Here is a 21,783-nt window from a genome sequence, read left to right as displayed (position 1 = left end):
TCAAGGCACTGTTGCGCAAAGGCTTCGTTGAATTGTACTTATAGATAGAAGGCAATGTGCTTCCTGTTAGAAGTCCATGGCCTGCCCATTCTGAATGACCTTTCTGATTGCAAAAATTAATCTTTGAGTACTCTTCAAAACATAAGTTGAGGTGTTAGGCTATATATTTATACTATTTATAATTAAATCCAAGTTGTCCACAATTGATGGATGCCCATGAAGTATGATCAGTTAATACTTTCTTTTTTGAATTTTATTTTATTTATTTTTTATACAACAGGTTCTCATTAGTTATCTATTTTATACATATTAGTGTTTACATGTCAATCCCAATCTCCCAATTCATCCCACCACCACCCCACCCCTCCCGCCGCATTCCCCCCTTGGTGTCCATACATTTGTTCTCTACATCTGTGTCTCTATTTCTGCCCTGCAAACCGGTTCATCTGTACCATTTTTCTAGGTTCCACATATATGCGTTAATATACGATATCTGTTTTTCTCTTTCTGACTTACTTCACTCTGTATGACAGTCTCTAGGTCCATCCACGTCTCTACAAATGTCCCAATTTCGTTCCTTTTTATGGCTGAGTAATATTCCATTGTATATATGTACCACATCTTCTTTATCCATTCATCTGTTGATGGGCATTTAGGTTGCTTCCATGACCTGGCTATTGTAAATAGTGCTGCAGTGAACACTGGGGTGCATGTGTCTTTTTGAATTATGGTTTTTCCTGGGTATATGCCCAGTAGTGGGATTACTGCATCATATGGTAATTCTATTTTTAGTTTTTTAAGGAACCTCCATACTGTTCTCCATAGTGGCTGTATCAATTTACATTCCCACCAACAGTGCAATAGGTTCCCTTTTCTCCACACCCTCTCCAGCATTTGTTGTTTGTAGATTTTCTGATGATTCCCATTCTAACTGGTGTGAGGTGATACCTCATTGTAGCTTTGATTTGCATTTCTCTGGTCATTAGTGATGTTGAGCAGCCTTTCATGTGCTTCTTGGCCATCGGTATGTCTTCTTTGGAGAAATATCTATTTAGGTCTTCTGCCCATTTTTGGATTGGGTTGTTTGTTTTTTTAATATTGAGCTGCATGAGCTGTTTATATATTTTGGAGATTAGTCCTTTGTCCGTTGATAATATTTTTTTTAAGATTTTTTTTTTTTATGTGGACCATTTTTAAAGTCTTAATTGAATTTGTTACAGTATTGCTTCTGTTTTATGTTTTGGTGTTTTGGCTGCAAGGCATCTGGGATCTTAGCTCCCTGACCAGGGATGGAACCCCCACCCCCTGCACTGGAAGGCGGGGTTGTAACCACTGGACCACCAGGGAAGTCCCCTGATCAGTTAATACTTATTGGAATGAGTAATATCCCTGGATAGGTACCAAGCCTTTAAACTTTGAGTGGCATCCTTCTACATCGTGAATAAAATCTAGGATGGATTACAAGGCCTGCTACTTTGGCCATTACTTGCCTCTCCAGCTTCACAGCGAGCCTCGCTTTTCCTGGCCAGTAATGCTGACCTCTCCTTTACTTATCCGTGATGTGCTTCCTTATGCCACGTGACTTTGTACAAGTTCTTCTTCTCTGCATACGATGCTCTTCCCTCTTTTCTAGCTCAGTTAGCTTCTTCTCTTCCTTTACACCTCAGCCCAGTGGGTCACCTCTGCAGGGAAGCATCCCCTGATTTCCCCACCTTGCATGATCTGGCCCATTCCCATCTCTCCAATCCCATTGCATTTCGCTGTTCACCTTGCCTACCTGGCTCCCACCTCTACGGGTCTCCTTTCCATTTCTCAAGAGTGCCAAGCCCTCTCCCACCTCAGACTTTGCATATGCTCTTCCCTCTGCTGGGAACATACTTTCTCCTCATTTCCTGATTGGCTTCTCCTCATTCTTTAGATATCGGCTCAAAAGTCATCTTGGAGAGGCCTTTCTTGCTGACTTAATCAAATGTAGCTACCCTCCCCAGAATAATTTTTTTTTTTTTTGTATAACTTATTTTTTTCACAGTATCACAGTTTGAATCTTGTTTATGCATATGTGTTCTGTTTTCACAGACAGAACCTAATCTTTGGACACTCCCTCCTCCTCCCCCTCAAGAAGATGATTTCCATTATATTTGTCTAATAAAGTCATTCTCAAACCGGGAAGGGGGGGGGATTTTGCCCAGCAGGGGACATTTGCCAATGTCTGGAGACATATGGTTGTCACAACCTGTGGGGGAGGGGAGGCTATTGGCACCTAGTGGGTAGAGACCAGAGATGCTGTTAAGCATTTACAATGCTCAAGGTGCATTGTAAGCAAAGAATATGATGCATTCTCCCAACAAAGAATTACCCAGACCAAAATGTCATTACTGCAGAAGTTGAGAAACTCTTATCTAATATCATCAATTAGAAGACAGAGTGAGATAAGAAGAGAGAATGAGTTGTTTCCAAATGATGAACAGTTTAGGAAGTGATACAAGTAAACTCTCCATATGAAACATAATTGTGAAAGGAGTTGAAGAAGCTACCAGCATTCAGTCCTTATTGTTGGATGCGCTAATAGCAATCTCTTATAACCCACTAGTTGCTTTGCCTTTCAGTGATCATTGGTAAATCTTTTAAGGCTTAATTTTAATAAGTGAAACGTAATGATTTACAAAAATGCATTAAATTTCTTTTTTTTTAATGTACAGTGTGGGAAATACAGTCTATATCTATGTAATATCTTTTTTTTAAATTAATTTATTCATTTTTGGCTGCGTTGGGTCTTGTTGCCGCACGGGCTTTCTCTAGTTGCAGCGAGCGGGGGCTACTCTTCTTTGGGGTGCACGGGCTTCTCATTGCAGTGGCTTCTCCTGTTGTGGAGCACGGACTCTAGGCGCACGGGCTTCAGTAGTTGTGGCACGTGGGCTCAGTAGTTGTGGCTCGTGGGCTCTAGAGTGCAGGCTCAGTAGTTGTGGCGCACGGGCTTAGTTGCTTTGCAGCATGTGAGATCTTCCCAGACCAGGGCTTGAACCCGTGTCCCCTGCATTGGCAGGCGGATTCTTAACCACTGCGCCACCAGGGAAGTCTCAAAAACGCATTAAATTTCTTAGGGCTATATCCATGGTTATACATTTTCTTCTCATGTCAGTACTAGTAGGAAAAATGGTGAGCTATTTTGGAGGAGTATATATGAATTATTCTTGCTTACACTTTGTTATAGTAAATTCATCAGTCCCTTCTAAATTAGAGTCATGTTTAAAAGAATCGTATGGTAATTTTCTAGTTTTCAAAGATATCTGGCCTGGCACATAGTAAGTGCTCAGTAAACACTTTTCAACTGAGCTGACATCTTTCTCTTTTTAGGTAGAAATCCTAAGATCCAAGGAAGTGTCTTTTAAAGGTTACCTTTTTTTTTAATAATAGAAAATGATTGTAGCTTTTCAGGATCTCCAGGTTCCCTAAGGAAGTTGTTAATAATTGGTGGCCCTAAAGGTACTTGACTCTCTAAAGAGATACTTTCACCATTAATCTTATACTGTAATCCTTACACATAGGAAGTTATTATTGGAGAGCTGTGTACCGTGGTAAATGCTAGCACAATTTGATGCGTTGATTACGTGGTTCAGAGGTTACTTGACAATATTTTAACGGTCCTTGGTGTATTGTCCTGTGGGAGATTAGAAAAGGTGGGCCAGCAGTTTTTGGATCTGAAGACCATGTAGATGGCTCTAAGTTTGGCAAGACCTTAGCCCCACCACCAGTATGCTTCAGGAGTGGTTTTCACACTGTCCCCGCTTCAGGAAAACCCATTTGTTCTTGGTGAAATGTTGTGAGGAATCTCAATTTATAAAACAAATGAAAACTGAGTTGCTTTTGTTAAAGGGGGATGGATGGTGGCAGTGCAGAGCTCAGAGCCCCATTCATCTCTCTCTCCGTCAGTACGTGCTTCCACTGTGGTGGCACCATGGCTCCCTAGAGCATAGTTTCTCCATCAAGCAGTCACCAGCCAGCTTGGTAGCCTAGGGAATCACTCTTAGCTAAGAATAGGTATAATAGTATCTAATTCAGAAAGTCAGAGGATTGAATTGGAAAATGCATATTAAGCTTAGCACAAATCCTGGCCCCGAGTAAACATACAGTCAATGTTCCTTGTTTGTGAACCTTGGCTGTTTGTCAACAGGAACTCTCAGGCAACCAGGTCCATCATAAAGGCATAAATTGCAGGTGGAATTCAGGAAGAGCTGATAAAGCCAAGAAAACTAACTCCTTCGCCTTCTGTGTGACCATGAGATTCCTCTGAAATACTGTAGGTCTGGGATGCATCAGTCAAGTACCTATACGTGCTGATGTTCATGGGCATAGAAGTAAAGAAAACAAAGTGACTCCTCAGTTAATGAGAAAACTGTGTAAATCGTATCCTCATATTTCATGGCCATGCCAGTTAACTAATTTATTATTATTCAGTCAGAATTAAAATACTCTAGAGTGGCCTGTAGATATTTTAAACTACTTAGATTTAAAGAAGTCTGAAAGGACTTTTAAAAAGTCTTCTGAAAGATGTATTTGGAGACTAAAATTAAGAATAAGATAGCTTAAGCTCATGCAGCTCAATATAAAAAAAAAAACAAAAACCCAATCCAAAAATGGGCAGAAGACCTAAATAGACATTTCTCCAAAGAAGATATACAGATTGCCAACAAACACATGAAAGGATGCTCAACATCACTAATCATTAGAGAAATGCAAATCAAAACTACAGTGAGGTATCACCTTACACCAATCAGAATGGCCATCATCAAAAAAATCTACAAACAATAAATGCTGGAGAGGGTGTGGAGAAAAGGGAACCCTCTTGTACTGTTGGTGGGAATGTAAATTGATACAGCCACTATGGAGAACAGTATGGAGGTTCCTTAAAAAACTAAAGATAGAACTACCATATGACCCAGCAATCCCACTACTGGGCATATACCCTGAGAAAACCATAATTCAAAATGACACATGCACCCCAATGTTCATTGCAGCTCTGTTTACAATAGCCAGGACATGGAAGCAACCTAAGTGTCCATCGACAGATGAATGGATAAAGAAGATGTGGCACATATATACAATGGAATATTACTCAGCCATAAAAAGAAATGAAATTGAGTTATTTGTAGTGAGGTGGATGGACCTAGAGTCTGTCATACAGAGTGAAGTAAGTCAGAAAGAGAAAAACAAATACCATATGCTAACACATATACATGGAATCTAAAAAAAGGAAAAAAAAAATGGTTCTGAAGAACCTAAGGGCAGGACAGGAGTAAAGACGCAGACGTAGAGAATGGACTTGAGGACACGGGGAGGGGGAAGGGTAAGCTGGGAAGAAGTGAGAGAGTGGCATGGACATATATACACTACCAAATGTAAAACAGATAGCTAGTGGGAAGCAGCCGCATAGCACAGGGAGATCAGCTAGGTGCTTTGTGACCACCTAGAGGGGTGGGATAGGGAGGGTGGGAGGGAGGTGCAAGAGGGAGGGGATATGGGGATATATGTATACAATAGCTGATTCACTTAGTTATACAGCAGAAACTAACACACCATTGTAAAGCAATTATAATCCAATAAAGATGTTTAAAAAAAAAAAAAAGAAAAGAATAAGATAGCTTAAATCCCAGGAGTGGAGGGCTGGAAGTGACGTAAGCAAGAAATGGTGGAACTTTAAAAGAATGCAGAAGAGTGGACAGTCAGCTCAGATTTTTGAAGAGAAATAGCTAAATGTGTGAAGAATGCTAATAAAAAGAAATTAGGACAAACTGATAGCGTAAAATCCACTTTTGTCATACCAGTCTGCAGAAGGATGCCTGCCAGGAGAATGTAATATTTTAGGAGTAGTGGAAAAGGATATTGTCAGTGAGACAAAGAACAGTTGGGGTTGTTCTGATATGAGTGACACATTTCTCCAGGATTCCACAGGAATTTGGTAACTCAGAAATCATTAAGAAGTGGAAAATTTGTATGTTTAATATTAAACCCTAACAATTAGCTACAGACTATTTTAACTACTTGTCTCTCTTTTTAGTTTTTTTTTTTTAATTTATTTATTTATTTATTTATTTATGGCTGTGTTGGGTCTTCGTTTCTGTGCCAGAGCTTTCTCTAGTTGCGGCGAGCAGGGGCCACTCTTCATCACAGTGCGCGGGCCTCTCACTATCGCGGCCTCTCTTGTTGTGGAGCACAGGCTCCAGACGCGCAGGCTCAGTAGTTGTGGCTCACGGGCCCAGTTGCTCCGCGGCATGTGGGATCCTCCCAGACCAGGGCTCGAACCCGTGTCCCCTGCATCGGGAGGCAGACTCGCAACCACTGCGCCACCAGGGAAGCCCCCTTTTTAGTTTTTCCTAACTAGAGTGTTTTAGTTTTTGTTTCTTTTGTTTTGTGTTTTTGTAAATGGAAAAAGTTAAGATGCTCCCCTCCTTACCCCTCCAATCCAATCCAATATAATGCAACCATTGTTTATACACTTTTTTTTTTAAACAAAAAGGGGCTGTACTCTATTTTGCAACTTGCTTTTTCACTTGCTATATCTTGCATATCACTCTAGATTAGTGGTTCTCTAGAACTGGGAGCAGTTTTGCCCTCCAGGGGGCAATGTCTGGAGACATTTTTGATTGTCATGACTGGTGAGGGGAGGGAGGTTGCTACTGGCATCTAGTAGGTGGAGGCCAAGGTTACTGTTAACATCCTGCAATGCAAAGGACAGCTCCCACAGCAAAGAATTATCTGGTCCAAAATGTCATTAAAGCCAAAATTGAGAATCATTTCTCTAGGTCAATACACATAAATCTAATTCATTATTTTAAAAAGCTTCATAATACTTTGTAGTATGGTCGATCATGATTTATTCAACTAGTTTCCTACTGATAGCTCTGGCTTCTTATTTAGTGGCATTATAATATTTAAGATTAAGAAACCTAATGCTCCAAGTTAAAATTCATTTGTTTCTTTAAAGAGCAAAATAAGCCTTATCAGAAAGATTCAAAAGAGGAATTCATAGGCTTGTGTATAAAATTAGATTCTGGGTCACTGTGAGTCAGGAGAATTTGGTTTCAAGAAAATCACAGACTCACTCTAAATGACAAGTCTTAAAGTAAGTCATTTGAAAAGCATGTCTTCATTTTTTGATTCTTTGGAATTAAAAGAAGAAGAAGCAACTCTAAAGCCTTTTATATGACTGCCCAAAAACAGAGAAGGCTATGTTTGAAGTGACGGCAGTAACTTTCAGAGAAGCTAATTCTGATTGTCTTTACCTCCTCCTTATACATATTTTAAAAAATTCATTAGTACATTAAATCAGATGGGTTGAACAGAAGAAAACAAAGCAGGTTTAAGATGAAAAAAGTGATATCCAATCCTGAGGACATGGAATGACTTCCAAATGCCCTTGACAATGTAATTCAGAATTGGACTGACCCTCTGGTTAACCACAGAGAGTTTTACAGAGAGGGTGCCCTGAAGCAAACAGATGCTTGCTCTGTGCTTCTCTAGTCCATCCTCTCTATATGGCACAGGTGTGCCTGGGAGGATGAAATAGAGAACTGATTCTCCCCTTTTGCAGAGCTGGGGAAAGGGTAATAGAACCAGAACTGTGCCGGAGAAGGATGGCAAACCAACTGGTGAGCCTGAAAGGGTTAGACCTCTGTTTCCACCCTTTCCTTGTCATCAGTTTCCTCAGTACGAAGCAAGAGGCGGCTGTTTCTCTTCCCTTTGCTAGTAGTGTTTTGTTATCACTTAGTTAAGTCATCCAGTGATAGTTCTCTGGTGCAATAGACTAGGCTGGATGATTTGGGCTTTGTGCTTTTGACCTTTCAGCTTTCTGGCATGAGTCCTTCTCATTAATAAATTAATAACTAGATAATAACTAGATAATCCATAGCTATCCTGAGATAAGTCAGATCTATCAAAATTACAAGTCAAACCTATCTAAGGAACTGCTGACATATAAGTTCATTGTTTTTTTTTAATTGAGGTATAATTGACATCTAATATTATATTAGTTTCAGGTGTACAGTGTAATGATCAGATATTTGTATATATTGCGAAATTATCGCCACAGTAAGTCTAGTTAACATTTGTCATCATACAGTTACAAAAAAGGTTTTTTTTTTTTATTGTGAAGAGGACTTTTATGATCTACTCTCTTAGCAACTTTCCAATATGCAGTACGGTCCCGTTACCTACAGCCATCATGCTGTGTATTACATCCTTATGATGTACTTATTTTGTAACTGGCAGTTGGTACCTTTTGATCCCCTTTCCCCGTTTCGTTCCCAACCCCTGTAAGCTCATTGATGTTTGGGAAAACTAAGAATTCCCCCCCTTGCTGTTGCCCCTTTAGGATCAGAGCCACACACAAGTTTCACAATACCGTCAGGATCCCTCCCTGATCATGAGGTCCATCGTCCACATGACCGATGCTGCTCGCTCTGGAATCATGCCTCCTGCCCAGCTCACCACCATCAACCAGTCTCAGCTCAGCGCCCAGTTGGGGTTGAATTTGGGAGGTGCCAGTGTGCCCCACACGTCTCCTTCACCTCCAGCGAGCAAATCGGCGACTCCCTCCCCTTCTAGCTCCATCAACGAAGAGGATGCTGATGAATCCAACAGAGTGAGTTAACTGCCTTTAGTATATAACCTACCAGAGAATTGGGAATCACCCCATGCGCATGTGTTTGAATTTCATTCACAGTAGTACCTTCTTTTGCTTCATGGATTTGGAGTAGCGTTTGAATTTATGGTGGTTTAATTTTTTTCTTCACTCTCTTATATTTACTTATTTTCTGTGGAAAGTGTATTCAACTGAAAATCGGAAGATCTGGCTTCTCCTAGTAGTTGTAAGGCATTGAGTAAGTCACTTAACTCTTGTAGGCTTAATTTTCCTAAATCAGCAAAAGGGAAGGCTTGCACTAGACTTTCCAGAAATTCTGAACTGCTCTGGTTCTAAGTTAACGTCCGGGTAGGCAAGTTGCATCTGGTTAGTTGGCTGAACTGCTGCCCCATTGGACAGTCTTGCACCTTTGACGAGGTTTATCACGTAGTAAGTTCCGGTCGTTTTACATCTTTGCTTTTGTCAGGGAAATGACACATGATTCAAATATGCACAAGGTGAAGTAAAAACTTAGTTGCAGGTATGACTTTTCTGAATGCCTAGAAAAGTATTCTGTTTCACTGAACTTACTTGTAGGTACACAATTACTCATTCCTCATTTATTAATTATGTGTGGTACACTTACTCTGTGCTTGACGTTTTACTTCGTTCTGGTGATACAAAGATTTCTAAGAGAATTATTGCCCCTGGGACTTCCCACTGGGAACAAATAGCAATGTTTAAAACTAGCTCCAGATGTGATTAGAGGTATAATTGATGTATCTGGTGTGCTGAGATGGTCATCGATTCTGCTTAGGAGAGTGATTTGAGGAAGTCTTTATTGAGAAGGTGATGTTTGAATTAGGTCTAAGAGGATACATAAAAGTTTGTGAGGCAGAAGAGAGAGGCCAGCATTCTGGTAGAAAGAGCAATGAAATTACATGTCCATTTATGGGTATCGTGAGCAGTGTGACATGGGGGAAGAAAGAAATGAGTTGAAGAAAGAAATGGCTGAAATGTGGTAGCCTTTCTCCTGTTGGTAGTTGAGAGCTGATTATTTATTTGCATAGAGGAATGGCATAAGCAAATTTATGCTTTAGAAAGATAACTTGGGCTGTATATAGAATGTGTTATAAAGAGAGGGACCAGAGAGAAGGAACTCAATTAAAACGTCCTTTTGTTATGAAGTGTTTGCTTTTATTTTAGCAAAGGAAGGCATGGACAGGAGGTGCCAGATTAGTGAGACATTCAAGAGAAAGAATCATCTATTAAGGTTTGGTGATCCCCTGGAATTTGAAGGAATAAAAGATACACTGGGTTTTAGTTTGAGAGCCAGCGGGGATATCAGTAAATGGAGAGGCTCAACCTAGGAAGAGAGGAGTGTTGTTTTTTTTCCCCATGGGGAAGATGAGAGTTTGACATGGTAGGGGGTTGAATTTGAGTTGCTTCCATGTGAGTCTAGAACTCAGTCTGTTGGAGATGGAGCTACAGATTTGGGGACCATCTGCACATAGATGTGAGCACATAGAAGTAATCAGGATTTCTCAGCGTGCATAAGGAGCAAGACAAGACCAGAACCTTGAGCATCATTTATTTTTACCTTGAGCATCATTTATGTTTAAATAGAAATGGAAGAAGAGGAGCTGGAAAAGATTGCGGGTGATGAAAAGAGGAGGGAGGTTAGCTGAAAAGAGGAGAAATGTTGCAGGGATTTTAAGAAAGAGGGCTTGGTCTATCCCATTATGTTAACTCCCCACTGGACACAAGGTGGGGAAATGCACTTAGCAGTCTCTGCTCACACTCACAAGGACTTCAGTGAGATGAAGTGGGAAGTAATAAAGAAACTCGAGGGATGTGTATAAGATACAGCTGAGTTACAACTGGCTATTACACAGTTCAAATGGAGTCCTTTCATTTGGTTCACATTCCAACTGATCTTAATACTTACCTCTGTATCAATCTGAAATTGTCACCTCTAAAGAGAACCTTTTATGTGACTCTTAGCTTGTTCCATTTTAAGCCAGGGTCTAGGTTTTGTGTAAAGACAAGGAATCCAATATATCTCTTAAGCAACTTAGCTGAAAAAGGAAGATTAACATTATTGTTGATTATGTCTTTTGGGTAAAGCTATTTCTCCATTTTTTCACAGCCCTTTGAGTCAACTATGCAGAAGTTTCTTTAGGAGAATTAATTCTGAGCTTTTATTTACACTGTGAGATTCTTCATTTCGGGTTTATTCTTAAAAGCTAATGATGATTAGGGGAAGTCATGGTTGTCCAAGAAAGACATCAAAGGTTGTCAACACTTGAATGTTGTTTTACAAAGAGTGAAATAGAACTCTTCTTATTTGGAAAAAGCTTTAACTGGAAATAACTTTCATCTTGCCATTGGACAGGGTATTGTTGGTGCAAACAGTGCCAAATTCTCTTCCAAGAAAAGAATAGAGTTGTTTGACTCAGTTAGAAAACTCTGTGTATATATATTTTTTTCATGTGGCTTACGTAATATTTTTTCATTGAAGGATAACTTGGCTCCAGTTGAAGCTCTAATTGAAAAGACATCTGACTCCCTTGCAAGTTCAGATTCATTAACTAGATTAAACAAGTTGCACTTATTCTGAGGATTTAGAAAAAAGACTATGAGGTCTACAGAATTTTATTGAATTAATCGTGTGAGTTATGAAAGATGGCATTTTGGAGGAGAGGTGAGATCTAGCTTAACACCTACTGAAGTGCATAAACTACTTGTATAAAGTATGGGTGTGGTTATCACTCAGTACAAACAACAGGCCCACCAACAAGTAGGCTCTTGGTTTCCTAACACCTTGAGGGTTCAGAGCTCTCAAAGAAAAGTTACTTATCAGTTTCCTCCCTAAGAATGCTAGTAATTGGATTAAGTTCCCAATGACCCTCTTTCAGAAAGTAATGATACTCTTGGAAAATTTGAATTAAGATTCAAGACTCAAGGCCATTAAAAGCCAATCTGTTACTACTTGAATCTATCTCTGTTGATCTTGCCCAAGGCTGGCTTTTAAAACAGATTTTGTCAAACACTTCAGCATTCTTGATGAAGTTAACTGCAAAATGATCTCCAATATAGTCATATCATAATCTAGGGGGAGATAAAACAAGGTTGATAAATCATTTCCCCTGCTTCTCTGATGAGTATTTTATATGATTGTTGAAATTAGATGATGGTAGCAGGTGAGTATTGGAGCTCAGTGGTATATAAATTTGGGGAACTGTACCCATATCATCTCTATGGTTTCAGTTTCAGAGTTCATTGTGAATATGTGTGAGCGTCTCTAGGCCAGAATTCTTGTGGGCAGGGTTACTTACTATATGTAATAATAAACATCGTCTTATTAGTCTTCTTTTTAGCCTTGGCGATTTTAAGTATCTACTGTTGCTGCTCTTTTACAGGTTTTTAATTTTATGAAGAGTATCAATTTCCTTTCTAGCTCTACTTAGAGTTTTGACATTTTTACATTTCTTGTTATCCTATTCTTTAGGAAGTTTTTTATTGTTTTAGAAAATAAAAGTGACCTTTCCCTTATTGTGCAAGCTTAGGGATTAGAACTAATTTCCATTTGAGTTTCCGGAGACCATTAGCAAAGTCATATTCTGGTAAAATAAAAGACCAAGCCTCAAAAAAATCAATTCAGACTGATCATACATATGGTATGCCTCTATGGCTAAGGGACCTTATATAAAATATCTGAATATGATCAACATCCTGAATAGTATTTAGGTTTACTTCTAAAACCTTTGAAAATGTAAAATATTTTGTTTATGGGTACATGTGTAGCCCATATATATATGGCATTACTTGGTACAGAGCGTTCTGTTTTTCATTATTCATAATTGCTATTTAGAGCATATGTTGCGAATGTATTGAAGATACTTCTGGATCTCATTAATCAATGTTCTAAATGCTAATCTCTGCTGTCCAGTTAACTCTAAGCAAATTTACCCCTCCCCCACATTTGGTGGTGATTCATCTGTTGATGATGTTTAACAAAACCTTAAAAGAACGACTGGGGACCTGAGTAAGTCTTTCTGCATTCTCTGCAAGTACATTCTAGGCAGTGAATTTTCTTCCTGCTTTGCAGGCCATTGGAGAGAAAAGAGCTGCTCCAGATTCTGGCAAGAAGCCCAAGACTCCAAAGAAAAAGAAAAAGAAAGATCCCAATGAGCCACAGAAGCCAGTGTCAGCATATGCCCTGTTTTTCAGAGACACACAGGCTGCAATTAAAGGTCAAAACCCTAACGCAACCTTTGGAGAGGTCTCAAAAATCGTAGCATCTATGTGGGACAGCCTTGGAGAAGAACAAAAGCAGGTGAGGCAAAGATCCACCATGGTCATTGCAAGATTATTCTTTACACCTTTTCTGAGTGAATACATCCACTTAATATGATTGCTTCTCATGAAAGCCTTTCTAAGCTATGGAATTAAAAAACACAAACATATAAACCCAAACCACTCTGCAGTTATATGGATTTCTCAGTTCCCTTAAGGATGTGTGTTCAGAACCCATTCAGAAGAGAGTTGGAGGAGATCCAGGTAGTATCCTGCAAGCATAAACTTTTGATGATAATCTTTTCATTTTAAATAATGCGGAATTTTTCCCCCCTTTGTTCAAAAAAGGCACTACAAAGGGATTAGGTCCATCCTGCTTGCCTTTTTTTTTGATCATCTTTCTGAACTCTTGTGCTCTCCTGGGGGGTTTCCAAACTTTGAAGCTGACTCTGCGTGTCTCATTATTGTCATCGGGCATTTGAAATTTTATTCCAAGTTCATTTGAAAGCGTGGCTGTATGAGAGGCATTGAGAGATTAGCCATGCTGGTGGGAGACACTTCCTTAGGGTCCAGCTTCCCATCTTTCCCCATGCAAGTCCTCCACACAAATGGAGAGAAGAATGGTTTCCTTGGGGCTCAGTCCTCCCCTGGCTCCTTGCATGAAGCTCCAGTGACCATTCATAGGCGTTGATTTTCCATATCCTCACAAGAATAGACCCCTATTAGTAATAAACCAGAAAATTGTTTCAGGAATAAGGAGTGTAAAACCCTTGATTTTCTTTCTCTTTCTTCCTTCCTTCCTTCCTTCCTTCCTTCCTTCCTTTCTCCCTCCCTCCCTCTCTCTCTCTCTCTTTCTTTCTTTCTTCCTTTCTTTCTTCCTTCTCATTCCTACCAACTGGTTACCTTGGGATGGTGCAACTGTAGAATCTGCCTGTTTGTTGGCACTGAGCTTCATGCTCTATGCGGCAGACTGATTTTCTACCCTAGAAATGTAATCCTAAGGGGGCTGGCAAACTGCTGCATCTAACTTTTAAATTCTGGAGAAAAAGATAGTTGCACTTTGGTATAACAGCCAGCCATCAGACACCACGGTTTAAGAAAAGGAAGCCCAAATGAGGTTTAATATACTGGAATATATTTATGGAACTCACTGGTCTCACTAATGGAAATCTTTCATCTTTCACTATCTCTGATTTTTCTTTTTTTTTCTCCAAAAGAAAACCCAGGTTGAAAGGCCTCCATCTTTTCTCTTCTGTCTTCACACACTTTCCCTATTATTGTTGGTTTTTCATCCTCTGGTTTGTTTCAGCTTAGAGATGGGTGTGAGGGAAAGAAGACATGGATGGAGAAGCTCGTTAACTTTCTATAATTTAAACCATTTGCCACAAATTTCATCCTTGTTACCTTATTTACTGCCCGAACAGGAGGCCCTTAGCTGTTACTCTCATGAATTCCATGCTGCAACCTGAAATCTTTTTCTGTTTGCCATAGTAAACGTCAGAGTTGGGCCCCAGTGAGGGTGGCAGGGTTTCATTTTGTTTTAATATCTGTGTGTGTGTTTCTACATTTAAAAATCAAAGCCAGGGAGACCAACTTTTTATGTGAGTTCTGTTGCGACGTAATTTGCCCAGCAGTTATTTTATGGCTGAGAATGTGTGTGCTAAAGGTGGTGCTAATTGTGGTCTTTTAATAGGTCTATAAAAGGAAAACGGAAGCCGCCAAAAAAGAATACCTGAAAGCCCTGGCTGCATATAGGGCCAGCCTCGTTTCTAAGGTAAACCCGGACAGGGGCGGCCAGTGTCTGAGAGAGTTAGGAGCCCTGGAGCATTGAAATCATAAATGCAACTCCTCTTCGAGTTGATTAAAAAAAAAAAAGCATCTCGAACAACTCATAAACTTATTTGTTCCCATTAGAGATCACCCCAAGGATGGCATGGAAAATAAGTGTTCATTCAAGCTGATGAATCCAAATTGTTTCCAAGAGTCACTGATCTCTATATATGTATGTTGAAGCTATCTAGACAGATTTCAAACAGCCCCTTTCTTCCCGTCGGGGACTGAGATCTGTGTTAATGTCCTCTATTTAAACTGAGAAGTATTTTTGTCAGGCATTTTTGGACATCAGGTCATAAATTCTCCAATGGTTGCATGATAGAGGATATAATATAATAGAGAATGTTGCGTTTTTGACCAAACTCTTACACATCATATAAATAAATAAGCCTCACGATTATTTAAAATAAAATTATGTTCCAAGTACTTTTAAAAAGACATGTATGCATGTATTATACACAGAGTATACAATGGGCCCTGATGTATTATAAAATGCAACAGTAGTCCAAAGCAAATGTCACTCTGGATTATTATTACCTTGATCCAAAAGGAGCATGAGCTGTTACCTTATATTTTTAACATTTAATTAACTTTGTCCTTAGCCTTCCTAGAATTTAGAGAGGCTTTGGGGTGGATAATGTGAACTAATGTTTTTGCTCGTGATGTATTTCCCCTGGCAAGCAGAGATCCCATTTCCTTGTCATTGTTGTTGCCTCAGAGTATAACATAGGGCCTCAGGGCATGGTCAGTGCTGCCGGCAGAGCCATTTAGAAAGGGTTTAGCCCTCTTTTCTCGTCTTCACCGGAATTGTAAGATCTACCCTCGGCAGCTGCTCAGAACCAGATCAAGAGAGGTACTCCTATACCTCGTAGGTATAGCTCTTAGGACCCTTCCCACTTCATTAGAAAGAGAAAACATTCATCAGGTCCATAGCAAAAGCTTTTTCTGAGACTCTGGAAGGTGCACATTGAGAGATATACCTATTCTGGATGGGGATTTGCACATTGGTAGAAAACCTATTCTGGATGCAGATTTGCACATTGGTAGAATGTGTGGGCCACAGATGTTAAGAACTGAGGTGTACTTGATGGCTAATTAGACGGAGTGACATGAATAGAGTAACAATGTGCATGTATTTCTTACGTGGATCGTTTATTCATTCATTTACCTAGAAGCAGGTATAGGTGATCTTTGTGCATTAGAGCATGAATAATTGATCATACATGGATTTAAGCCAAGAGCCAGTAACTCAAAAGGCATTCTGGAAATAGCATCCATGATTGGGCTGATCAGGTCTGTGACTGACTTAGAAGGGATAACTTAAACGTTTTACATTGGATACTAAAATCCAATTCGGAAATGTTTCCAAATGGATTGATTGATTCCACTGATTCTAAAAAGCTATTCAATAGGATGGAATTTAAAAAGAATAAATCCAAATTGTTTGGGGGGGGGGGCTGTTTTTGTTTTGTTTTTTTCATTAGGTAAGTGCAGTTGAGAGCACCCTAAATTTATAGCCAGAGGCACGACAGGCAACTAAAATAGTCCTTGAGGTATAAATCTAGAATAATTTCAACCTGAACCCAAAGTGTGAAATACTTGCTAACATGGGATCTCACAGGAAGCAGCATCTGACTGTACAGCTTGCTGATTAGATCACATCTAAAGAATTGGTTCCCAATGGTTGACCAATTGAAGGCCCTCCAGCAGGTTGCCTCCATGATGGTAAGGACCGAAAATCCAATAATACTTAAATAATTGAAAGAATCATGGAAGCAAAGATTTGGAGGCATATGATTTTGGTCCTCAAATATGAGATCCATCATGGAAGGGAAGCCTAAGCTTGATCTCTGTGCCCTGGATGGAAGAACTCATCCAAGGAGTGAGGTTACAAGGGAGCGAGATTTCAGCCTCAACATTAGAAATAATAAACACCACATGTGCATTTAACTTAAGTCTCTACAATCAGAGCCCGGGACTTTCCCTTAAGATGTGACTCTACTATCACTTTTAATCTTCACAACAACCAACAAAATTAATAGAAGCTTAATATTCAACCGTGAGGGAGTAGACCCGGCAGGTGAGCAGGAGCTCTTCACAGCCATCCACCCTTTTCCATTCTCCACTAGGGGAGCATCTCATAGGCATAATGGTGTGATTGCCCAGGTGTTTAAATATAGACTTTCCTTGTGGTTTCTTCCTTAAGACTGGCTTGGCAATTTTTAAATATTAGAGTATATAAAAATAATGCTCATGTTTATATGTAGAAGACTGTGTGTATTCTACTTTGTGGGTGATTTAATGGTTTTTTTAAAAGATAATTATGAGTATTTGCAGGTTTCTTCTTACCCAAAGGCTTCAGAACACGACCCTCCAGTAACATGCAGCGCCCCCTGAGCTTTTGTACAAAACCAGAGAACTGTCCACCGATGGACGGAGCTTTACACTGATCAGGTGTTCGAACAGAAGCCATCGGCCATGGCTTTTCCTACCTTGAATGATTCTCCATGTAAAGTCACTCCTCAGGTTTCTTCTAATAGTAGATTTTATAAATGTGAGTAGTAAAGATCTAGAAATAAACATTCAGAATCATTAAAGAGAGTGGATGGCAGCTTGATGCCGCCAAGGTCCCCCCCGTACACACCCCCCTACAAAAACCCCAAATTTTATGAAGAATAAGAGGGAAAAAATAGTCTTTAAGAGGAATTATTCCTAATCCCAGTTGCATTTAAAATAATTTATTTTTGTGGAGGTAATTATGTGTTTTTAGTACAAAATATATTAGGCAGTTTCTCTCCATGTTGAGCCCCAGGTCATTTGTTTATCTTATAACAGGTTATGCAGTCACATGAGTGCTGAACTTTCTCACTTTGTGTATGACTCCTTTGATGAATTTTGGAAATCTTTGAAAATATTTGGTAAACTAAAAATATTTCTAAAGTTGTAAAGTACTTCAATTTAGTGTCTCTAAAGAATTCAGTTATGTTTTTCTTATACTCAAGTGAGCACTGTTATAAATAATCATGGCTTTGATTATTATATACAGGACTTTGAAGTTTTCTGGTAACAGTTGTTTTCTGGTAGTAGTAATTGTTAATTAATGAAAATAGCTAACATTTACGAAGTGCTTTCTGTAGGCCAGGCACTGTTCTAAATGCTTAATAAATATGAGTTGGTTTAATTCTCACAACCTCTATACAAGGTGAATACCATATAACGCTATTTTATATATGAGGAAACTGAGGAACAGATGAGTGAATTAACTTGCCCCAAGCCACAGAGTTGTTGAGTAGTTGAGCTAGATTTGAACTCAGGCAGTCTATACTCTGTTGTCTTTCAAAATGGTTCTTGGTGGTGACATTAGTTCAGACTTAAATGCTAAAGAATTGTTACTCTTAAATATATGTATCAGTCATCTTTTACTACAATAGTGCTGTGTAACAACCAGCCCCCAGCCCAATGACTTAAAAAGATAAGCATTTATCCCAGAAAGTGCCAGTTAACTAGCTGGGTCTTTAAATCTAGGCCAAGACTCGGCAGGATCAGCTAGTCCTGCTCGTCTGTGTGCAGTCAGCATCAGGGGGTTGGTGCTGGACTCATACACCTACGTGGCAGTTGGCTGGCAGTGAGCTGGCTCTTGAACGGGTAACTGGGCCACATGGCTGTCATCACGAGGTGGTAGGTTCTGAGAGACACAGACAGACAGACTTTGAAGCCTCACTTCCATCACATTCTGTTGACCAGAGCAAAGGTGCCAGGCCAGCCCAGATTCAAAGGGTGGGGAGTTCCACTCCACCTCTGGAAGGAGCTATAAAGCCACGTGACAAAGTGCTTGGGTTCAGGGAAGCATGAATAATGGTGGCCATTTTTTTCATCAATTTACAATACTAAAAATACCCACAACCTTCTCCCCCAAAATGCAGGCTGCTGCCGAATCAGCAGAAGCCCAGACCATTCGTTCTGTTCAGCAGACCCTGGCGTCCACCAATTTGACCTCCTCCCTCCTTCTCAACCCTCCACTGTCTCAGCACGGAACAGTGTCGGCCTCCCCTCAGACTCTCCAACAATCGCTCCCTAGGTCAATCGCTCCCAAACCCTTAACCATGAGACTCCCCATGAACCAGATCGTCACTTCAGTCACCATCGCGGCCAACATGCCATCGAACATTGGGGCTCCGCTGATCAGCTCCATGGTGGGCTCGGCGTCCTCCACCCAAGTGAGCCCTTCAGTGCAGACCCAGCAGCATCAGATGCAGCTGCAGCAGCAGCAGCAGCAACAACAACAACAGATGCAACAGATGCAGCAGCAGCAGCTCCAGCAGCACCAGATGCATCAGCAGATCCAGCAGCAGATGCAGCAGCAGCATTTTCAGCACCACATGCAGCAGCACCTCCAGCAGCAGCAGCACCTCCAGCAGCAAATCAACCAACAGCAGCTGCAGCAGCAGCTGCAGCAGCATCTCCAGCTGCAGCAGCTGCAGCACATGCAGCATCAATCCCAGCCTTCTCCTCGGCAGCACTCCCCTGTCACCTCCCAGATTACATCCCCCATCCCCACCATCGGGAGCCCCCAGCCAGCCTCTCAGCAGCACCAGTCACAGATACAGTCTCAGACACAGACTCAAGTATTATCGCAGGTCAGTATTTTCTGAAGACGCACGTGGCAGGCGGATTTGCGCATCTGGAGGAGAGTGGCGTCCGAGAGTAAACCATGTGTGGCTGCAACTTGTGAGTCGGTGTTGGTTATGCAGAAATGTGTAAAAGATCACGCGGTCCTCTCAAGTGTCTATTAGATAGGCAATAAGAACTACAGTGTAGCTGAAAATCATCTTCTAGCTGACTCTAAACCACTTTGTTTTTAAACAAGAAAAGCTGTGCTCTTTTATGTGATGCCTTTTTTTATTTATTCAGGCTCTACCTACAATATGTGAATCAAACCGTTTAATGAATCCTGGGACATACTGATGATTATAATAAACTGGCCTCTCTGAGTCATAGCAAATGGCCTTATTTCTCCCGAAGTGAAGAAACCACACTTCAAGGCGATTGGAACTTCCGAAGCCCTAAAAATAAAAAGCACAGTCGTAACTACCTGAAATATGAAAATTCAGTTTCATACAAACATTTGTATGACGTCAATCGTTGATGGCATTTTTTTGTCATGAAAAAAATAATGTAAATCACAGACTTTTGCCAAAGCTCTTATTTTTTTCCTTAAATCTCTCCAGAAAAAAAAAAAATGCAAGTGATTAGTTTCAATTATTGACTCCTTTTCACTTTTTACCCATGACCTCTCCAAATCAAGCCACAGTATATGTTGTAACAATATCTATGACCACTGTTAGCCCATTATACTCATTCCAATTAGAAGAAAAGAATGTGAATATTATATTCTGTGTTTTGAGTGACAAGTTTCGAAAATGAAAAACACTGTATTTTTAAAAGGGAAATGCACTTAAATGGAGACAGTTATTACAAAAGTTAAGATTTAAAAAAAAAAAAGAGCAAGAGTTTTTATTATGATGTAATACCGGTAGAATATTTAAAAGGCGCACCGCATCTGAATAATCAATGTAAATATTTTCTTTCAAAGTTGTAAGTTTTCATATCATGTGTTGTAAAGTTTTCATAAACGAGGCTTTAACGTAAACACTGGTGACATAAACCATTCATTGCTACGTTGCTTATTGTGTTTTTATGCTGTTTTATACTTTTTTATGAGTTATGATAGCAGCAATTAAGTTGTTTGTATTTTGCTTAACTAAAACAAAAATGCTTTTATCTTGCTATAGAATAAACACATTTCAGTAAAAACTGCAGACTGTATTTTGATGCAACAACCAGGCAACTACTGTTCACTTTTCAAAATAAAATATGTCAAATTTCACTTTTGGTTCCTTGAGTATGTAGAAGATGGGGGAAATAGGTCCCAATACCAACCTGTGTTTGAGCCCAAGCATCTTCTTCCATTTTCAACTGGAAATAAGAGATTCATAGCCAAGAATGTGGATTGCATGGCCCCTAACCAGAGCCTGTAAAAAAACAAATAAACCATTAGAAATAGAACCATTAGTGGAATTCCCTGGCGGCCCAGTGGTTAGGACTCCTTGCTTTCACTGCCGAGGGCGCAGGTTCGATCCCTGGTCGGGGAACTAAGATCCCGCAAGCTGAGCAGTGCGGCCAAAAAAGAAAAAAAAAGGAAAAGAAATAGAACCATTAGAAATTTTTTATGATTATCATTTTGTTAAGATGCAAGGACAAGGTAAGTATAGAGGAAAAAGCACTTGTCTTCTATTTGGGGCTCGGACTAGCTGGCACTGTTTTTATTGCTGTTAAAATAGATGGTGAATGCTAATTCTTAAGCCAAAATAATTATTTCGGTGCCCATTTCTTCCCCCCTTTTCCTGCTCTGTAGTGACTCCTCTTTGAGAACAGTGTGACCACTATCCCCAGTTGTCCTGCATGATTAATTACAGCATCTGTCCTGTCAGAAGCTATAATGAAGAGGTCTTGATAAAAATTGCAAATTACCACTGGCAACAGTCTTCAACTGCTTATGATAAAATGAAAATTAAAAACAGCAAGTGTCAACCCTGACCAGAATCCTAATCTGGAAAAAAATGAGGGTGTGAGTAGTGGTATCCATGGCTACTGTGTGCAAGACATTCAAAAAATAATGGAATATGGATTCCTCAAAGTTGTTGTTGTATTTCAAAGAATATTTACTGTATGTTGTGGGCTATGAATAATGAATTCAGCTTTCAATATTTCATAATCTTCTCGTCCCCTGCATTATGTACAAATATTGAACAGCAAGAGATTCTAATTATAAATTTATAGATTTCTGGCTGTAGGAAAATTTATGTCTAAATTGAAGCTTTTCATAAGATGTATTAGTTGACAGGTACCAGTGTTCAAACAGTCTAAGAATGATGCCTAATCGCATCTACAAGGGAGCAATTGTATTCCACAAAGAAATGAGCTGCTTGCATCAAACCCATCAGAAGCAGAGCTGATGGTAAAAGATTTTCTGT

At 39.8% G+C, this 21,783-nt stretch overlaps 1 protein-coding gene across 2 annotated transcripts in view; it reads left to right on the top strand.

Annotated features, from left to right (window-relative positions):
- The window catches only part of TOX3 (TOX high mobility group box family member 3), a 107,246-nt gene extending 86,610 nt beyond the window's left edge, over positions 1–20,636 (top strand). For both annotated transcript variants that reach the window (XM_036832173.1, XM_036832172.1), the window contains exons 4-7: positions 8,369–8,638; positions 12,729–12,956; positions 14,610–14,690; positions 18,673–20,636. In XM_036832173.1, the coding sequence (XP_036688068.1) occupies positions 8,369–8,638; positions 12,729–12,956; positions 14,610–14,690; positions 18,673–19,401 (1,308 nt within the window). In that variant the 3' untranslated portion in view covers positions 19,402–20,636. The remainder of the gene's footprint in view (positions 1–8,368; positions 8,639–12,728; positions 12,957–14,609; positions 14,691–18,672) is intronic.
- Positions 20,637–21,783: the final 1,147 nt, after the last annotated feature.

The sequence above is a fragment of the Balaenoptera musculus genome, chromosome 19 (assembly GCF_009873245.2).
Source record: "Balaenoptera musculus isolate JJ_BM4_2016_0621 chromosome 19, mBalMus1.pri.v3, whole genome shotgun sequence".
NCBI lineage: Eukaryota > Metazoa > Chordata > Mammalia > Artiodactyla > Balaenopteridae > Balaenoptera > Balaenoptera musculus.
This window is presented reverse-complemented; position numbering and strand designations above follow the sequence as displayed.